The sequence below is a fragment of the Triturus cristatus genome, chromosome 5_1 (assembly GCF_964204655.1).
Source record: "Triturus cristatus chromosome 5_1, aTriCri1.1, whole genome shotgun sequence".
NCBI classification, from domain to species: domain Eukaryota; kingdom Metazoa; phylum Chordata; class Amphibia; order Caudata; family Salamandridae; genus Triturus; species Triturus cristatus.
In genome coordinates, this window is record NC_140587.1 from 939130440 (window position 1) to 939148821 (window position 18382).

Below are 18382 nucleotides of genomic sequence, written 5' to 3' on the forward strand. Positions count from 1 at the left end.
TATGCGTAGCACACTGCACACCCACAATGACCGTGGAATATGTCCCTGATTGGCTTGTCACAATGCAGTACACATAGAAATTCCAAGTAAGAAAAAAACAAAAAAAAAACGGACATGTATCGGGTCTAGAGATCATCAGTTCAACAAGTACTTACTTGCACCCACTGGGGTGAACCACTCAAGAACTTCATGTACCAGCTTCCCTTGGGGCGACCCAGAGGAGGAGCTAGCGGAGTGCGGTCCATTGCGGTTGTTTATAGAAATTCCAAGTAGGCAGTTTACGTCAGTCGCTTGTCTTTAAGTTATTCTGCAGGTCCCCTATGACTTTTGTTATGTGACTGCCGAGTCAACCTGCTGACTGCTCTGATTGCCACAGTTTCTTTCAGCCATACTGAGAGAGAGAGAGAGAGAGAGAGAGATAGAGAGAGAGAGAGAGAGAGAGAGAGAGAGAGAGAGAGAGAGAGAGAGAGAGACGGGACGCTGAGATGATCTGCATACAAGGGTTAAAGTAGTGGGCTCCAGGCCCACATACTTGTGAATAAAGCATACAGACACCGTAGTATGATGCTGGAACTGGCCCAGGACACATGCACCCGGCCCCTTTAATTAGCACGGTCACCTGACTGGTCATACCTGTGATGGGTGGGTGTAAAGTGTATTTACAGCAGACTCCTGGAACACTAGAACGTATCCAGCAGGACACTACACAAGGCTATCCCAGAGATAAACTTTTGTTGTACTACCAGACTACAAAGAGCTTTAGCGTGTCCAATCTTGAAGTTTGTGGGGGAGACTAGATGGGGACCTGCAAGAATAGACCATAATGAAGTGTTCCTGGATGTCACCCTTTCATAAAATATTTTACAGCATCAGTCGTAGTGGTAGGCGGCAGATTTCTTTGTGCACTGGAAGCATGACCTCTGGATATTGTTTTGGTTGTTTTAGTGGTGTGTTATGGTGGTTTTCTGAATGTATACGTCTCCCATGAATTTCCTGATTGCAGGTTGCCCTAGTAGTATTTTTTCTGCAGGTCCAATCTAGGGTAGGAGAAGGTCAGATTTCTCACTGCAAGTGCTCGCGTTTGCTCGCGACCTCTCCCGTTGAGAAATCGTCCATTTGCGTTGAGAAGGCTGCCGCTCGAGTAAAAATCTACTCGAGTGGAAGAAAGGAAGCAGCGCCCGCTTACGCTGTGCATGGGGCCGTTCACGATGATTGCGGAAAAGCACCTGGCACTGAAAATCACAGCGAACAGCATTTATCTAACGCACTCAGTCGCTTGTGGAGATCCGCGTAGCGCAGCAAAGTTTTTTTTGCACTTTGCCGAGGGCCGCATAGCGGAACTCTGCGAACTCCGCCCAGGCTTACAGTTTTCTTCTGCGGCTCGGGAAGTCTACTGAATGTGAATACAATAATTTCAGGGTAACACAATAGGTGAGTCTGACCCAGCATGAAAGGTGATTATTCTTTGCATGAATTATAAACTTAACATGAGAACTACATTTCACACATAAAATGCATGTGCACCTTCCACGCATTAAAGAAACACTAATGAAGAAATGAGTAAAAGTGTAGTACTAGGGCCACAAAAGTGTACTTAGATTTGTAGAACTAGAAGAGAAAAATATACTGTGTGTTTAACATGCTTAACAGACTAAAGTTTGTGTAAGGTAAATGTCAAAATAAATAACTCTCAAAATGTATTTTCTGCAATGATCAATTATGCAAAATGATCAGAATGAAATGGCAGTTTCTTTTCAAATAGAGGATTTTGTAATCGTCTGCTGTGGAGTGCATCCTAATTTGCAGGGCGAAATGTGGAGCGATAAGTCCCAGCAAATCCAGCCGGGGAGGACTGCACCACCTGCAGAATGCACTGCGGGGCCACAGGGTTTCAGTTCAGAACTGTTCGAATACGGTAAGAGGCGCAGCAGAGAAATACATCAGAAACTGGGAGGTTTGCATTCTGAGGCCCACTGGAGGGCTTTTAAAAAATATTTATTAATTGTGCATTGAAGTTTCACAGAACCCATTGGAGGGTAATAATCGGCTCGGAAAGGAACCACAAGTTCCAGCATGCACGTAAAATTAAACTCATTGGAGCGGCACATTGAAGGCCATTACAATTAGAAACATTCAGGGAATGCTGGGAGTAAGCACTGCTGTTAATTTCATTGACGCCTATGAATAAGGAGCCTGGGGCTCCGAAACGCGTTAGGCAGAGGAGAAAATGATCGGAATTAAATGCCAGTTTCTTTTTTAAATAAAAGATTTTGTAATTGTCTGCTGCAGAGTGCTTCCTCATTGCAGGGTGAAATATGGAGAGATAAATCATGGCGAGTCCAGCTGTGGAGGACTGCACCACCTGGAGAACGCAATCCAGGCCAGGTCTTGTTCAGGCAGCCATGAGCTAGACATGCACTAAATGCTCAGGCTCTTGACTGCCCGAGCTGAATTTTGCCTGGCTGAGGATTTCACAGTGCTGTGGGCTTGACTCCTCAGCCTTGCAAAAGTGCCTCGAGGCCGTCCCCCTCATGACAAAGGGGAGCGTCACTGATTGCCTCAATCTGGATGATCCAGTTTTTAACTCTAAATTGCCCAGGGCTGAGTGTCAATCAGTGGTATGGGGTCACCAAGTCTCACTGACCCCATCTCACTCAATGATGAGTGAGGGACTTCTGCCTTCTCTAATCAGCCAATGAAAGAAGGCAGCAGTCCCAACCCTCCTGGGACCGCAAAAGCTTTCCTCTCCGGGAGCTGTAGGGCAGGTAAGTTTTATGTTTTTGATAGTTTGGTGCATGCATGCATGTATGTATAAATGTATGAATTTTGTAGTGAGTGAGTGTTGCGAATGTGTGTGTGTGTGCGGGTTTGTGAATGCATGAGTGTGAGTGAGTGATCCTATATGTGTGAATGCATGTCCCGTCTGCTGTCCCGCCACTGCTAACATTTCCGTCCGTTACTGGTTTTTATAACTACTGAAATCATGCCCATTAGACCTTTAAGTGACTATGGTCTCTTAACATCCGTCACAAAGGGGAACATGTCAAAAATCTGTTTTCTCTTTGAAATGATCACAAATAAAATGAGCTTAAATGCACTGAGGAGGCTCTATCTCCAGAGATAATTGACTTACATTGTGATAGGCAAGCTCGATAACCGGCTACTTTTCAGAGTGCATTAGTTCCAACTGATATATAGGTGCTACTGCTTCTTTACTTGTTAAAGGGACAGCATCGGAGGTCATTGTGTAGTACACTTGCTCCTTTAAACATGACGCTTTCAGCCACTAGCAACTAGTCTTCAACTGATGGGGAAATGTGATATTTTAATTACTATGTATCATTCCTGCAATAATTTTGCCAGCAGCATTTTCTGGACTCCAAGGCCAGTTGCTCAGAAATACATAGGCATTTTGCATTGTGATAATCAAGTTTGGTCCCTATAATGGGCTATTTTTACACTAGCCCTCTCTTTGTCCACCAGAAATGACCAAGGACTTTGTGTTTTTGTAATACAGATTCTTGAACAAACATGATCCACCACATTCTAACTCATTGTATTGAAGCCACTGCACTCTTTCCTCCAATAAGAGTAAAAGAATTTGGACCATTCATTAATAGAAGTTCACAAAGTGGTTGCTGGTTAGTGTATCTGGTGCATGATGTGCAGCTACATGGTAAAAAAATTCACATCATCTGGGTAGGTATGAAATCTATTCATCATGTGACTGGAAGCTCATGCAATAGTGTCACACAGATATGAGTGAGTGATTTAAGTAGGTGAGCAAATACTGTGAGTGGGTGCGTGATGTGAGTGTGAGCATATGTGAGGGTGGAGATTTGCCAAGTAGACCCCATTACATTGGCTGAATCTCCAAATTATGATTCTCCTACATTTTGGATTTACTACGGAAGGGTGTGCCGTAAGGTACATGGCTGCCTGGGAGTACCTCCATGTTCTCATCTTCCTTCTGAAGTGTGTGGGTGGGAAAGTTAGACTGGACAATACTTGTGATTTTGATGACAATATTTAACCATATTATGGCAGCAGCTTTTGTGACCTATTATTGTTGCATGCAATGATAGTGGGCAGGCATACAGCAGATATACTTCAGACTTTGATGGCTGTTCCTGCTCATACAATGGTAGACCCTGGACACATGATGTCAGTAACGATAGCATGTTCTGGCTGCACACGGGTATGCAACAACTAAACCTGAGCCTGAGCATGCTGTATCTTGCAGATGATGGTTGTTCCTTACGAAAAATGTTATACCAAGCACAAGGTGGCGGAGCCTAGGCATGTGAACTGCTGTAAATGAGCCTTCAGGTGTTGCACCAATTCACATGATACCAGCACGCGGGCATATAGTCGTAGCACCAAGCTTATGATCCTGGCACCTGTCAATATGGCAGTGACTAAAGTTATGAAGGCTGTATGTGTGCATGAACTGTAGTCAAAGGCTATGTCAAGTGCACATGCAGAGTATGCACTGTCTATACAATTGACATGCATGAAACACAGTCCATTACAAAAGAGGGAGGCCATATTCGATGCATCTCAGTGGATTCAAACAGAATTTAAAAAAAAAGTTTTGGTAATGTTACTATCAACGTTTTTTAAGTGAACACCTACCCTCTGTGGGTGCGCCAGTGGCAAAAACGGGAGTAACAATCCCATCAACCGATAGAACTCCACTTGCAAGCGATGACCCCAGTTTACTCTGTTCCTGTGCAAACACAAGGGCGATTATTAACCTGAGATCAGATTATCATTGTTTCATTTATTTCAATCTCCATGTCACTCAAAAAATGTCTTACCTTGTCTCCAGATATAGAAAAATAGGGAGATTTACTTGGTGGTTGATAGCCATACACTCTGCCAAGGCTTGGTTCTTCATCTAGTGAGAGGTCATGCCCATAACTGAAATAAGAAATCACAAGTTGGTGTATATGTTTGTTGCAGAGATTAAGGGCAAAGTTTGGGTAGAAAAAGGAAGCATAGGATGCCACCAGCTAATTATTATTTATGTTTGAAGCAAAACCAAAGGGTGCTAAAACATTTTCATGTGATTGCCCAATTTACATTTTACAAGTCTTCCAGTGAAATTGCACTGCTAAATTCATATTTGTTAACAGGATGATGGAAACATTGCCCTCAATCAGCCTCAACAGTGGAGAAAGTGACCCATGCTGCTCCTAGAGTCGCAGGTCATTAATTACTAGCTCTCAAATAACAGAAAATCAAGTTTAACTAGGAAATAGGCAGCACAACCATCTAAAGAAAAATTAAATGCAATCTTCTGGCAGCTAGCATAAACTAATACCTATGTGTCTCCATGGCTTGCGCTTTATTGATTTTTTTTAATTTGTTTAAAAATCGTAGCATTTCCATCAGAAACGTTGCACTAAAGAAATAATGGCATTACATAGACCAGTTTTACCCAAACGTTTTAGAACTACAACCCACTTTTTAGAACCACAAACTTACGCAACCCACCTACCTTTAATGGACATGAGCAGGAGATTTTTTCAAATGTAACTAAAGCATTGTGTGATAGTACACTGTCATTTTTCCATTGAAATGCCCACTACATTTGCACAGGCATACCGTTTTACTGATAACTCTATATAGCACACAAATGATAATGTGTGGGAATCGGGTTTCAGTGCATATGTATTACTTGTGCATACAAAAGTAAAATATCTTTATGTGTTCTGATCCTATTACAATCTTTGTTTCCATTACACTTCTGAATTACAAAAACGTGCTTCATTTTTGCTTTCCTAACTGCTGAGTGTATACAGTCTGTTTACAGGTATTTATAATATGTAGTGTGTTACAAAAAAATTAGATTACTTCAGCCCTTTCTTTCACACTTATGTACTCCAACAAGATTGTCACACAATTGGCTTTAATTTTCTTTCTCTGACCGCAAAGTGAGAGGAGTTTGTAAACACCATGTCAAAAAATATAAGCAGCAATATGTCATAACACATAGCTTGACATTTGACCTCTGTCTTTGAAGCACAGCAAACGTGTCAAGATAAATGCAGAATTTTAAGGCATCTAAATGTATAGCTTTGACTTTCACTACCCATCAAAAATCTTCTCAAGCCTAACCAGTGGGTGGTGACCTACAGTTTAGGAAACAATGACAGACCAATGCGATATGGTGATTGACAATAACGAAAGTGATCTTTTGTGATGAGGGTAAATTGAAAAAGTTGCATTGATATTGTTGGGGAATATAGGCACACATTTCCAAACTCCATAAATGTTAACAGTGGTGTAGGACAATTGGTTAAATGGTTATTTTTGACTTTTTTTTCGTGCCATGACTTTTTAATGATTTTTTTGAAGTCTTGGGGAAAAGGACTTGCAGAATATTCTGTTTTGAGCGAATTCTAGTGTAAAATGCATAGTGGGCAAAAGGTAAGGAACCTGGAAGTGGCATGATTCAGCTTAAAAGCTGGTTATTTTTTGCACAACACTTAAACTGTACATAAGAACGAAAAATGCACATATAAAATACATGTGCACCTTGCACGTTATAGAATTATCAAAGATCATTGAGAAAATATGTAGTACAAGCACTATAAAAGAGTGCTTAGATTGTAGAAATAGAAGAAAAACATATAATGTGTGTCTAACCTGCTAAACATTTGAATCTCGTGGAGGGTTTTACAACCGTGTTGAAACAGAAACTCATAAAAATGTATATTCTGCAATTACGCACCAGAAATTAATATATGTTAACTAATTATTGATGCATTATTGAGCTTCAGTTGCAATTGCGTGAAATCTTACAATGACTAAGAATGAAAAATGCTAAAGAAACTGTCTTCTGTTTTCATTGTAATGCACTAATAACTTTGAAAAGTTGGTGCAAAATCTAAGTGTCAAGAGTTAAAAACTCCAAACTCTCCAAAGTTATTCTTTATAGCAATAGAGACTGAGGGGGATATGTACAATAGAAGTGGCGGAGCGTGTCGTTAGCCTCCTGGGCTTAACGACACGCTCCACCACTTTGGAAACGCAAGGCTGCACCATATTTACAAGAATGTGGTGCAGCCTTGCGTTTCCCCCTGCGATGGCGCTAAATTCAACAATTTAGCGCCAAGTGCGAGGGTGTCTGTGTGCAGGGGAGGATTGGTCATGTGTAGGAAGGTGTCCCTTCCTGCACATAAACAATCCTAATCCTAATTCTAATCCTAATCCCGCACAAGGCGGCACACATGAAAAAAGCAAAAACTAGGAGAAATAATGCATTTCTCCTCGTTTCACCATTTTAAGACCAGGATTTTCCTGGTCTTAATTTTGGTGCTGCCTCCTATGTACACCACCTTTGTACATAGGGGGGGCAGCGTCAAATACAATGGGTGTTGCGGTTGAACGCCAACCACAATACCCACTGCACGCCCCTTTCACGCTAAAAATAGCATGAAAGGGTGCCTTTTGTACAAGGCAGCGTTAAGCCATGTTAAGTGGCTTAACGCTGCCTTGTACATAAGGCAAGGCCCACAAAAAGTGACGTTCCCGTGGCGATAGGGACTTGTACATATGCGCCTTAGATTTCCTACAACAAAAAAGTTCTATGCAAATATAGGTATCGATTGCACAGATACACCGTGTAGTAGGCCACTCTCACTAATAAATGATTTCATGCAATGATTTATTAGACTTGACTACTTGACTGATCAATTAATTGATTCACATTTTTTTTTATTTACTTATATCAAAAACGCTCACATACATATATGTATTTAATTCATTTTTTTAATGCTTTAACTTGACTTTATTTCTTAGACATGTACTTTCTCATGATGATGGGAAAGAATTGTACTTCAGCCCACTCATGCAATTTTCTTGTACCTTCCCATGGCTTTCTAGAATTAAAAAAAGACATTGCTAAGCTCTGAATACCCAACTAATTATCATCCTGTTTCACTTCTACAATATTTTGCACAGTTATTGAAGAAATCACTAACATACCATCTCCAAACATGAATAGAAAATCATCGATAATGGCATCCAATTACAATGTCTTGAGGACCATGCAATTTCAGGTACTATTTTTCATTGTATCACAGGAATAACCCAGAAAGTTCAAGTTGGTTCAATCTCTGTTATGCCAAAATCAGTTTGCCAAGGTGTCCTACAGGGCTTGCTCTGCTACTCTTTCTCTTCAACCTGTATCTGAACTCCCCTGCACTGCGTCTGTGCCAGTTTAATGTTAACCCATATGTATATGCTGATGACACACAACTGATTATCAATTTTAAGGATGTCAAATCCAACTCTTTGACAGGTTTGCACCTTTTTATGATACACTTAGTACTTGGATGGGCTGCACAACTAAGGGATACCTGAGCATTTTGGGAAGTTATAAATCAACAGTATTTCACAGACGGTACTGGTTCTGGAATTGATTGCCACATCCATGAACAGGAATGGGCGTCACACTTCTCGCAAATCTTTAACCCTGATAATATGGATTCAAAGAACCAACTGCCCTTAGTCGGCATTGACGTGCCTTCTGACTCTAAGAGAATATTTTCTGAATCCATCACTGTAGCTGATGTATCCCAAGCTATTAGTACTTCTGTGGCTGGAAAGGCACCTGGCCCCAATGGGGTACCAGTCAATTTATTTAAGCATAATATTACTTTCAGGGCCCCAATATTAACTACTGTATTTAGAGCTGTTATTAAAACTGGTCCCATTGATTCATGGTGGGAATCAATTACCGTTCCTATCTTTAAGAAAGGGTATTGGATTTTTCCGGCAAATTATCATCCTATATCCTTATTAGATACTTTTGACAAATTACTAAGTTATTTTAGATAAACTTGAAGAATGGGCTGAGTCATACTGTATATTTTCTGAGGTTCAGTATGGTTTTAGACCGCATCTGGGTACGATTGAAAAGGCACCTAATCTCTCCCTAATTCAAGGTAAATATGTCAAGGGCAGGAGAGGAGCCATTCACATGACTTTCATGGACCTCTCCTGTGCCTTTGACTTAGTGGAGAGAGAAAAATTGTGGGGGGTGATGGAACTAGTAGGCCTTGACTCTCCTTTACTGGACCCTTTAAAAAGACTTCACTGGGACAGGTTTATGAAGGTCTGCTACACCCAATCATTTGACTTCACACAAGCAATAAACGTTACCCGAGGTGTGAGGCAGGGTTGTATATTGGTGCTCTTTTTATTCTTATTTTATATGAATGCACTAGATACACTTTTAGCCTCTAGAGGCATAGATGTCCCCAGAATAGGATCCCACCTTGTCCCTGTACTTTTGTACACGGACAACGCAGTCCTTTGAGCCCGCACAGCATATGGGTCACGGCTTCTTTTAGACAGTTTAGACAGCTTTGACGATTTTATGAGTAATCTTAACTTACAGGTGAATAAAATAAATCTTTTATTTTGACAAGTGGGCCAAGAAATGCATGTTCTAAAGATTTTTATGTTGGAGGGCATGCTTTTTGATACCAAAATTACATGGGATCATTTAATTAATCAATAAGCCCTAAAGATGGTGGCCTTGTGTTAAACGGTCATTAGTTTAGTGAAAGAATTGGGACATAGGCCACTTGGAGAGATGCTCACACTGTATAAAAGGAAATGCCTTTCAAAAGGCATATACGGAGCGGGGGTGCAGAGACATGCAAAATTAGGCCCTTTAAAAATTGTAGAAATTTCTGTGTAGATTATTATCCATCCCCATATCTACACCCAGCCTTATTTCCCACAGTGAACTTGACCTACATTTGATAATGGACTAGATATGTTTAGCACCTTTCCTTTCATGGCATAAAGTCTGTGTTACTCCTGAATTTTGCTTCTCTTGAGAAGTAGTGGAAGACTGTCTTAAACTAAGTAATTCAGTTGCTATCCCATGGCTGGCATTTATCAAAAACTCACTTAATGACCTTGGATTAAGTACACTTTTCAATGCCCCAGTAAACACCATTACCTGTGATAAAGTGAGGTTGAAAAGTTTGTTTTATGCGCAAAGTGAAAGCGAGATAACATTTTATTATCTTTAATCAAGGTCATAATTTCTCAATATGTCCCACTTTCCACTACCTCGGATATTTAGCCATAACTTAGTTGGATAGAGAATCCGGAGCTAACATTTTATCTTACCCATTTAAGCAGGCGCGTAGCTAGCCCTTTTACCGTTCGTGGTGGTCACTGCTTTTGCCGCCCATGGCAATCTCATGAAAGAGCAAAAGCAGTGACCACCACGAACGTCTGCGGGTGTAGGCCTCAGCCCTGAAAGCTTGTGGTGCACGGGCCTCACCCCCCTTGGTATGCCACTGCCTTTAAAATTATCTACAATTCCTTTTTTAGGGCCTTTCTTCAGGTAGGGTCTTGGTGGACTAGGTTCCTGAGGATACCATTGACGGAGCTGAATTCCTTAATTCTTTATCCACTGTATTCAAGTATTTTATGAGGCTCGCTATTACATGCGAATGTGCTCCTTTCAGGAGATAAACAATGTCCGTGTGATCCGATAGTAGCCCCTGATTAACCAGGCGCCTACGGAGAAGATTTATTCTTTAATTTATTAAATGAAAGCAGATGCATAGAAGTTAAAAGAGTGTCTCCCGATACATACTGCATAAACGCTTGTTAGGGGGAGGTTGGGGGGTCCTGGGTGGAAGAAAATCTAATAAAGAGAAGGAGTCCATCTATAGTTGCTCTAATTTTTTTTGTAATAGGCAGAAAATGATTCAATGAGATACTTTTGAATGCCTCTCTGCACATAACTACCAATGATGAAGTGGGTGTGCTTTCTTCTCCTAAAATTGATTCAATCTGGCTATATGAACCTCTTTGTTTAAAGCTGTTTTAAACTGAAGGTGAGAAAGATGTTGGTTCCACAGGGCAGCAGTACCTTTAATTTACAGGCCTTCGTCAGGACATTTACCCAGAAGTTTTGGGTGCGTTTATCGCTTGGAGAATTTTCCTCAGACCAGATTAAGGGCCTGATTTAGATCTCCGTCGACAGTATACTCCGTCACAACGGTGACGGATATCCCGTTTGCCGAAATATAAATCCCAATATATGCTATGAGATTTATATTTTGGTGGACTGGATATCCGTCACCATTGTGACGGAGTAACACATCCGCCGAGATCTAAATCAGGCTATAAATTCTTTAAGGATCATGAGTTGGCCACTTGTGTTGTGTGCATATACTTCCGGAAACTGCCCTTCTGGGCGAATTGTTGATTGTTAATTTAATTTCCATCCATATCTGTGCCAGTGATGTATTGTGTGGTAGCTGACACATAGACTTGAGGATAGTGCTCTGTGCTTTGTTCAAATAGGCACTGAATCTACCTGGAAATTCCTCTGTGCTATACAAAAGAAAGGGAATACATTTTGCGCTGATATTCTGCAAGATGTGGGCCATTTTGCAGTTTTGAGCATTGTTTGAAAAGCAAATTCGGAGGGATGCAATTTTGGGCTTCATTGAATTGAGATTTATTAAGTGGCCTCCCTAATCATCCAGCCAACATACCCAAAATATTTGCATTTGTTAGATTTAGTCAAACGGTGCTTATTCACGAACCAGGTACCTGTTTTTTTAAAAACAATTCTGCCAAATATTAAGGTGTGTTTATTTTTTCTAAATGTATTGCTATTGCGTTTGAACTGCTATGTTTGTGTAATGCATCAATCAGTCTTTGTAGATCCGTCATCGTTTGACCTAGAAGGACTACATCATCTGCATAGAGCAGAATGGACATTGATTGATTTGCAGGTTTTCGAGCAGGGCTGACAACAGAATCCAGTTCAGGTACCAGGTCCCAGATGTACAGGTGAAAGAGGGCTAGGGACAGTATGCACCCTTGTTTGACACAGTGATGGGTCTAGATGTTCAATCAATCAAAAGTTTTATTTGGCTAAAAGTCTTTAAAGACAGATGCAAAAAACATACAGAGATAAATACATTAATAGATCTCATCCTAAAAACACAAGAGCATGATTATTTAAACAGTATTCTAATATAAGGCAGACTATGAGAATATCATAAAGTGTTGTGCATAGAACAGAGAAGATTATCATCACGTCTGACTGGTCTAGTAAAAAAACAATTAAAGAAACATCATAAAGTGTCATGTGCATAAACAGTAGGAGATATCAGCATAACAGAATCAAAGGAGCTCAGAAAATAGCGGCACTCAAGATAATACATGATTGTTTCTTGACAATCCACATTTCCTATGGCTAAAAACGTACAGAATGTAGTTGACAATGGTCAAACAAACTCTAAAAGATGGAAGAGATTGCAGATATTACATAGCTGTCTTATGATCTTCAGTATTAGTATCCCTTAAAAGTGGTAGCAAACGATGTTTCTTAAAAGAGCATTAAAATGTACAAAACATCAAGTGCAAAGTTGATTGTACAGAAAAATCATCACATGGACACGGGCAAGAGTTATAGCATGGCTTAACGGATCAGGAAACTTCATCAAATAGAGCAAAGTGCTAAATCTCAACCTGCTTAACAAGGCCCGCTGGTAGTTCTTACCTATCCAATCAATAATGGATCCGAAATTCAAAAGTCTCACCAACAGACCGAACAATTGTCTGATTCAGTGCAAGCTCTAGTATGTCTGTTCCACATCCCAAAATGATCTTTGATGATCTGATGAGTAGCTGTCGAAAGAGCCTCAGGACATTTGTAAAAGTCAGGAAAGCACAAAATATTACTCATGTTTTTGATGTATGTTGGACTTGGCCCTTTTTGCAGGGTCATCCCTGAACTTTTTGCCCTCCTCCTATATTTTTTCTGACCTGTTGTTGGCTGTTTTATAACTCTGAGCACTTTACCCCTGCTGACCAGTGCTAAAGTGCATATGCTCTCCCTATTGTAAATTGACATATTGATTAGTGATTCCATGATTGCCTGGTTTGGTTTACCTGTCAGACCCTAGTACAGTGCACCAGGAGTGGCCAGGGCTGGTAATCCAACTGCTGCTGGTGGACTTGCAGCACTGGTTGTGCCACCCACAGAAGCAGCCTGTAAAAGTGTGTCTAAGGCCTGCCATTGCAGAGCCTGCGTGCAGTCTGGTACTGTCATGCTGACCGGGCAAGTGCACCCACTTGCCAGTCCCTAAACCTTCCCTTTTCTTCATATCAGACACCCCTATGGTAGGCCCAAGGGCAGGGTGCATTGTAAGTATAAGGTAGGACATGCCCTGGTGTGTGTGGCAGGTTCTAATAATGAATTACAGTCATTTTCGTTTTTCACTATTGCAAGGCTAACTGTTCTCCATAGGCCAGAATGGGCAGTTTGATTATTACATCTTATAATCCTAACTGACTCAGGGAACATGGTAGAAATTCTAATTTAGTATGCCTGAACTCAGAATGATAACATGCATCTTTTAGTGAAGTTGGTTTTAACATTCTGTGTTTGAAAATGCCACTTTTAGAAAGTAGGCATTTTCTTGCCTAACCATTCAAACCTGCCTCTGCAAGGCTGTGTATTCCTTGTCTGGAGTTTGAGTGACAGGACTGGGGAATTCCAGGAGACAGGGTGAGGCAGCCCAGTGGTGAATAGAGAGATCTGCATCTAGATGGGAGGGAGGAGTTGCACCTGGGACCCGAATGGGGCTGTGCCTTCCCTCCACAATGCTGGCCCCACCTCCAGTGGTGCGTCTGATGCCTCTGCCCTGCACTCTGAAAGGAAGGAAGGAGTCATGTAAACAAAGTGCTCCAGGACTGACCAGAACTGGTTTGGACTAGGCAAAGGCCTCTCTGCCTCCAGAGAACAAACGAAAACTTAGTATAAATATTGGGACCTCAACCCAAGAACTTTAGATCACTTTGGGAAACAAGAAGAAACCTTTGCTGAGGAGTGGAACCAGAAGAAACCGAGGAGAGACTATCCCTAAGCTGAAGTGATGCTTGGGGGTTTAGCCTGCAGTGGTTGCCTGACTACCAAAGAAAGGAGAAAGGAACTTTGTGTGTACTTTTGCTCAACTTGTGAAGGGTCTCCAAGGGCTTGGAAAAGAGCTTGCCTCCTGCTGAAGTCTCAGGGACAACAGACTTCAACCCCCAGCTCCCCAGAGTACTTTGGAAGTGCCTACTGCTGTTTTGGGCCTTCTGAGGGATTGCGTGTCGCAAGGAGCTGGAAGCGCGACTCACGGAGAAGAAGCGTGTCGTCGTCGCAGCCGCTGCCGTCGCATCACTAAACAAGGGTGTCGCCGCTGTAGCTGTGGCATTGCACCGCATCACAAGAAGCGCCCCGCAACACCGAAGAAGCGTGTCGCCATCGCAGCCATCGTAGCTGACGCATTGCACCGCATCAAGAGAAGAGTCTCGCATCGAGGAAGAAGCGTGTCGCGTTGCTGCCGTCGCATCTTGGATGGCACCGCTGTAGCTGTCGCATTGCACCGCATCAAGAAAAGCACTTTGCATCCACGGAGAAGCGCGCCGCCATCGCATCACTGAACAAGGGTGTCGCCGCTGTAACTGTCGCATCGAGCGGAAGCGTCTCGCATCGCTGGAGAAGAGTGTCACTGCCAAAGCCGCTGTCGTCGCATCACTGGACAAGGGTGTCACCGCTGCAGCTGATGCATCGAGCTGAGATCTCTGGCAACATCGGAGAAGCGAGCCGCACCAGGAAGATCTTCATGTCTTTATTTCTTTGCACCAAACTTTCATCACATCAACATCGTTGCAACACTTGCGTGTCGCATCTAAAGGTAAATTGACTTAAAGTGTTGCATTTAAGAACTAAAGAGAACTGAGCTAAATCCTACCATCTTGAAGTAACAGTATTGTGGATTTTTGTCATTCATGGTCTTGTGGTAAATCTAAATAAAGAATACTTATTTTTTATATAAAACTTGTGTGGTGTCCATCTGTAGTGTTGTCACTTGATTACTGTATGTGTTCACAAATGCTTTACACACTGCCTCTGAGATAAGCCTGTCTGCTCGTGCCAAGCTACCAAAGGGGTGAGCAGGGGTTATTTTAGGAGTGTACCCCCCTACCCTGACTAGAGGCGAGGGTCCCTGTTAGACTTGGCACCATTGGCGTGGGTCTCCCTTCCATTTTTCGTTGTTGCCTCCGCTGTTTTTGCTGGAATTAGATGCTCTGGGGGCTGTGCCACTGCCATTCAGTCCCACAGTGCGAATGCTCCCTGTGTAAATATGACATGTGAATTGGTAATCCATGATTGGCTTATTTGGTTTACCTGTTAGTCCCTAGTAGAGTGGTCTGTGTGTGCCCAGGGCTGGTAACCCAAATGCTGCTGGTGGGCCTGCAGCGCTGGTTTGCGCCACCCACAGAAGCAGCTTGTAAAGTGTGTCTCAGACCTGCCACTGCAGAGTCTGTGTGCGGTCCAGAACTGCCATCTTGGCTGTGAAGTGCACCCACTTCCCAGCCCCTGAACCTTCCCTTGGCATCATGTAAGTCACCCCTATGGTAGGGTGCATTGTATGTGTAAGGTAGGATATGCCTTCATGTGTGTAGCATGTCCTGGTAGTGAATTACACCCAATTTCGTTTTTCACTACTGTAAGGCTACCTGTTCTCCATAGGCCAGAATGGGCAGTTTGACTATTACATTCTATAGTCCTAACTGACCGAAGGAACATGGAAGAAAAACGAATTTAGTATGCCTGAGCTCGGAATATTAAAATACATCTTTTAGTGAACTTTATTTTTAGATTCTGTGTTTGAAAATACCACTTTTAGAAAGTAGGTATTTTCTTGCCTAAGCCTTCCAATGTGCTCTGCTGTTATGTGTATTGGCTGTCTGGTTTTGGAGGGACAGGGCAGACTGAGTCAGACCTGGGTTGAATAGAGAGATCTGCTTTGGAGTATGGGGAGGGGTAGCTCCTTGACCTGAATAGGGCTGTGCCTGGCAAGGTGAATGCTGGCTCCACCTCCTACTGTGCGTCTGATGGCAGACCCCCTCTTTCTGAAAGGAAGGATGCAGCCTGGTAAACAAAGTGCTCCAGGACTGGGCAGAACTGGTTCTGGCTGGGTTCAGTGACTTGTAGCTTCTGAGAACAAAGACTTTTGGGGTATAAATATCTGTGCTGAAACCCCTACAATTTGTATTGCTCCAGGACAACAAGACGAACCTCTCTCCGTGTAACTGAAGGAATCTGCAGGAGGTGACTGTCCTTGTGCTTGTGTGCTGTTTCTTGGATTGGCCTGCAGTGGTTACCATTGGACTTGGAAGAAGAGGGACAAGGACTTTTAAGGAACTTTTCTTTATCTTGCTACAAAAATCACCCAAGGGCTAGAAGAAAGCTAGCCTCCTGTTGAAGTCTCAGGCACATCAGACTTCCCCACCAGCCTCCTGTTTCCTCCCAGCGAGGATTTCTATCTGCAGGTGACGCTCCTGTGAGTTCCAGGGCCTCTAGTTCTACTACAGAGAAGAGAGTGCTGAAATCGTCGCTAACGCCCGTTTGCGAGCCGCCGCAGCTGAAAGCGCACGGAAAATCATCGCGCTGCTGCCGCTGAGGGCTCTCTACCGAAAATCATCGCATTGCACGTTTGCGGGCTGCCAAGTGCTCACTAAACCCAAAGATCATCGCATCGCACGTTTGCGGGCTGCCAAGTGCTCGCCAACCAAAGATCATCGCATCGAGATCGTCGCTTCACAACATCGCAGCGCGGACGCTGGGCGTCCGCCATTTTCATCGCATCGCATCAGGATCGTCGCTGCCTCGAGGAGCGCCCTTTCTTCGCATCACAACCTGATCGCACATGCAACAGGATCGTCGCATCGTCTCCTCCCTCGCAGCAAGGAGTCATCGCATCAACGGCCTAGCGTGCAGAAGTTTGTCGCATCGTCTCCGCACACATCAGCAGATCGGCGCTAATCCTCCCTAGCAGCAAGGATTTTCTACACGCATCGCTGGCCTCGCGTGCAGAAAATCATCGCTACAGCTCCTTTGCGACATTTTGCTTGTTTTGCTACGAAATCCAGGTACTTTGTAAGTAAAAGGGTCGCAGAGACCACTGCTTTGAACTGAACTCCTCTTTGCACACTTTGAACTATTTTTGCAGCATTTCAAGCGTAATCCTATTTTACAGTATTGTGGCTTTTTACCGTTATTGGTCTTGTGTTAAGTCTAAATAGAAAGATACTTATTTTTTATAATTACTTGTGTGGTGTCCCTTTGTAGTGTTCTTCACTGTGTTTGGTCATAAATGCTGCACACACTGCCTCTGAGATAAGCCTAGCTGCTCGTGCTACGTTACCACAGGGTAGAGCAGGGGTTATCAAAGGGTGTAGCCCTCTTACTCTGACTTAGGAAGAAGGGTCCCTACTTGGACAGTGGCCAGCCATTGTCAACTAGAGACCCCAATTTCTAACAGTCCCTATTTGTCACAAGTGCATACCTGTGCCAACTAGAGACCCCCAAGTCTAACAATGTACATTAACCGGGGGATACTGGTAGCCTTGTCTAAATGCATACCTTCCCTGATCACAAAACGGATGAAATTGGCTTCGGGCTTTGTCCATATTGCTAGCTACAAATGGCAGGTCTAACAATTCTTAATTGAATCATTCCAATATGCTCTATCTCGAAATTTGAGACCTAAATCTCAACGTATTATTTAAATTCTTCAAATAAAGTGCAAACAATTGGGGTATCTGAGCTTTTCAAGCATAGGATCCACAAGTCTGAAACACCTAACACTCAAACTGAGCTCTGAGACCTCTTTGCTGATTTCTAGAAAAGCGTTAAATTGTTGGACCTTCAATAACTAGACTTTTCTCTCTTTGTATTAATTCATAGAGCTACCTGCATAAGTAGGAGTCTAACTATCCACCAGGAGACTCATTGTGTAATTCCCACTCACAAAATGACCTAATGAAATGTACATATAGGCCCACCCAGCACTGTTTTGCATACTTGTTGTAGTAGAGGTGCTAACAATCCAACACCTTGGGAGTTTCTCCTCATAAAATCCCACCAAGGAGTTTTGGACCACTCTTTTTAAAAAAATCTTTTTATTAACTTTTGCTCAAACGACCATTTATAATAAACAGTTACAGTAATTTGCACACTGCTGACATGGCAGCTTAATCGCATTGAGCTCCCAGAAGGATACATCGTCACTAGTAATATGCATTTCAACAGATCCAACCCATGACAATTTATTCGGACCATCAGCAAGGTAACCCCCTTCAGCAGTTCAGGGTCACTCTTTCTCCTAATCGTGTTGCACTGGGTGTTAATCCTCTATTGTAATTCTTTCTCTGAGTTTTGGACTACTCTTGATGCCTGTTGTTGAAAATATAATCAGGGACTGTATTGCTTTTGCGAGATCTCTGTAGTCCATTCCCCCAAAGTCAAGGAAGATATTAGCCAGCTGAC

General features: G+C 42.6%; 1 protein-coding gene across 2 annotated transcripts in view; it reads right to left on the reverse strand.

Annotated features, from left to right (window-relative positions):
- The window catches only part of GPLD1 (glycosylphosphatidylinositol specific phospholipase D1), a 513772-nt gene that overhangs the window by 129143 nt on the left and 366247 nt on the right, over nucleotides 1–18382 (reverse strand). For both annotated transcript variants that reach the window (XM_085605993.1, XM_085605992.1), the window contains 2 exons: nucleotides 4821–4923; nucleotides 4636–4729 (listed from right to left, as the gene is read on the reverse strand). In XM_085605993.1, coding sequence (XP_085462119.1) covers nucleotides 4636–4729; nucleotides 4821–4923 — 197 coding nt within the window. The remainder of the gene's footprint in view (nucleotides 1–4635; nucleotides 4730–4820; nucleotides 4924–18382) is intronic.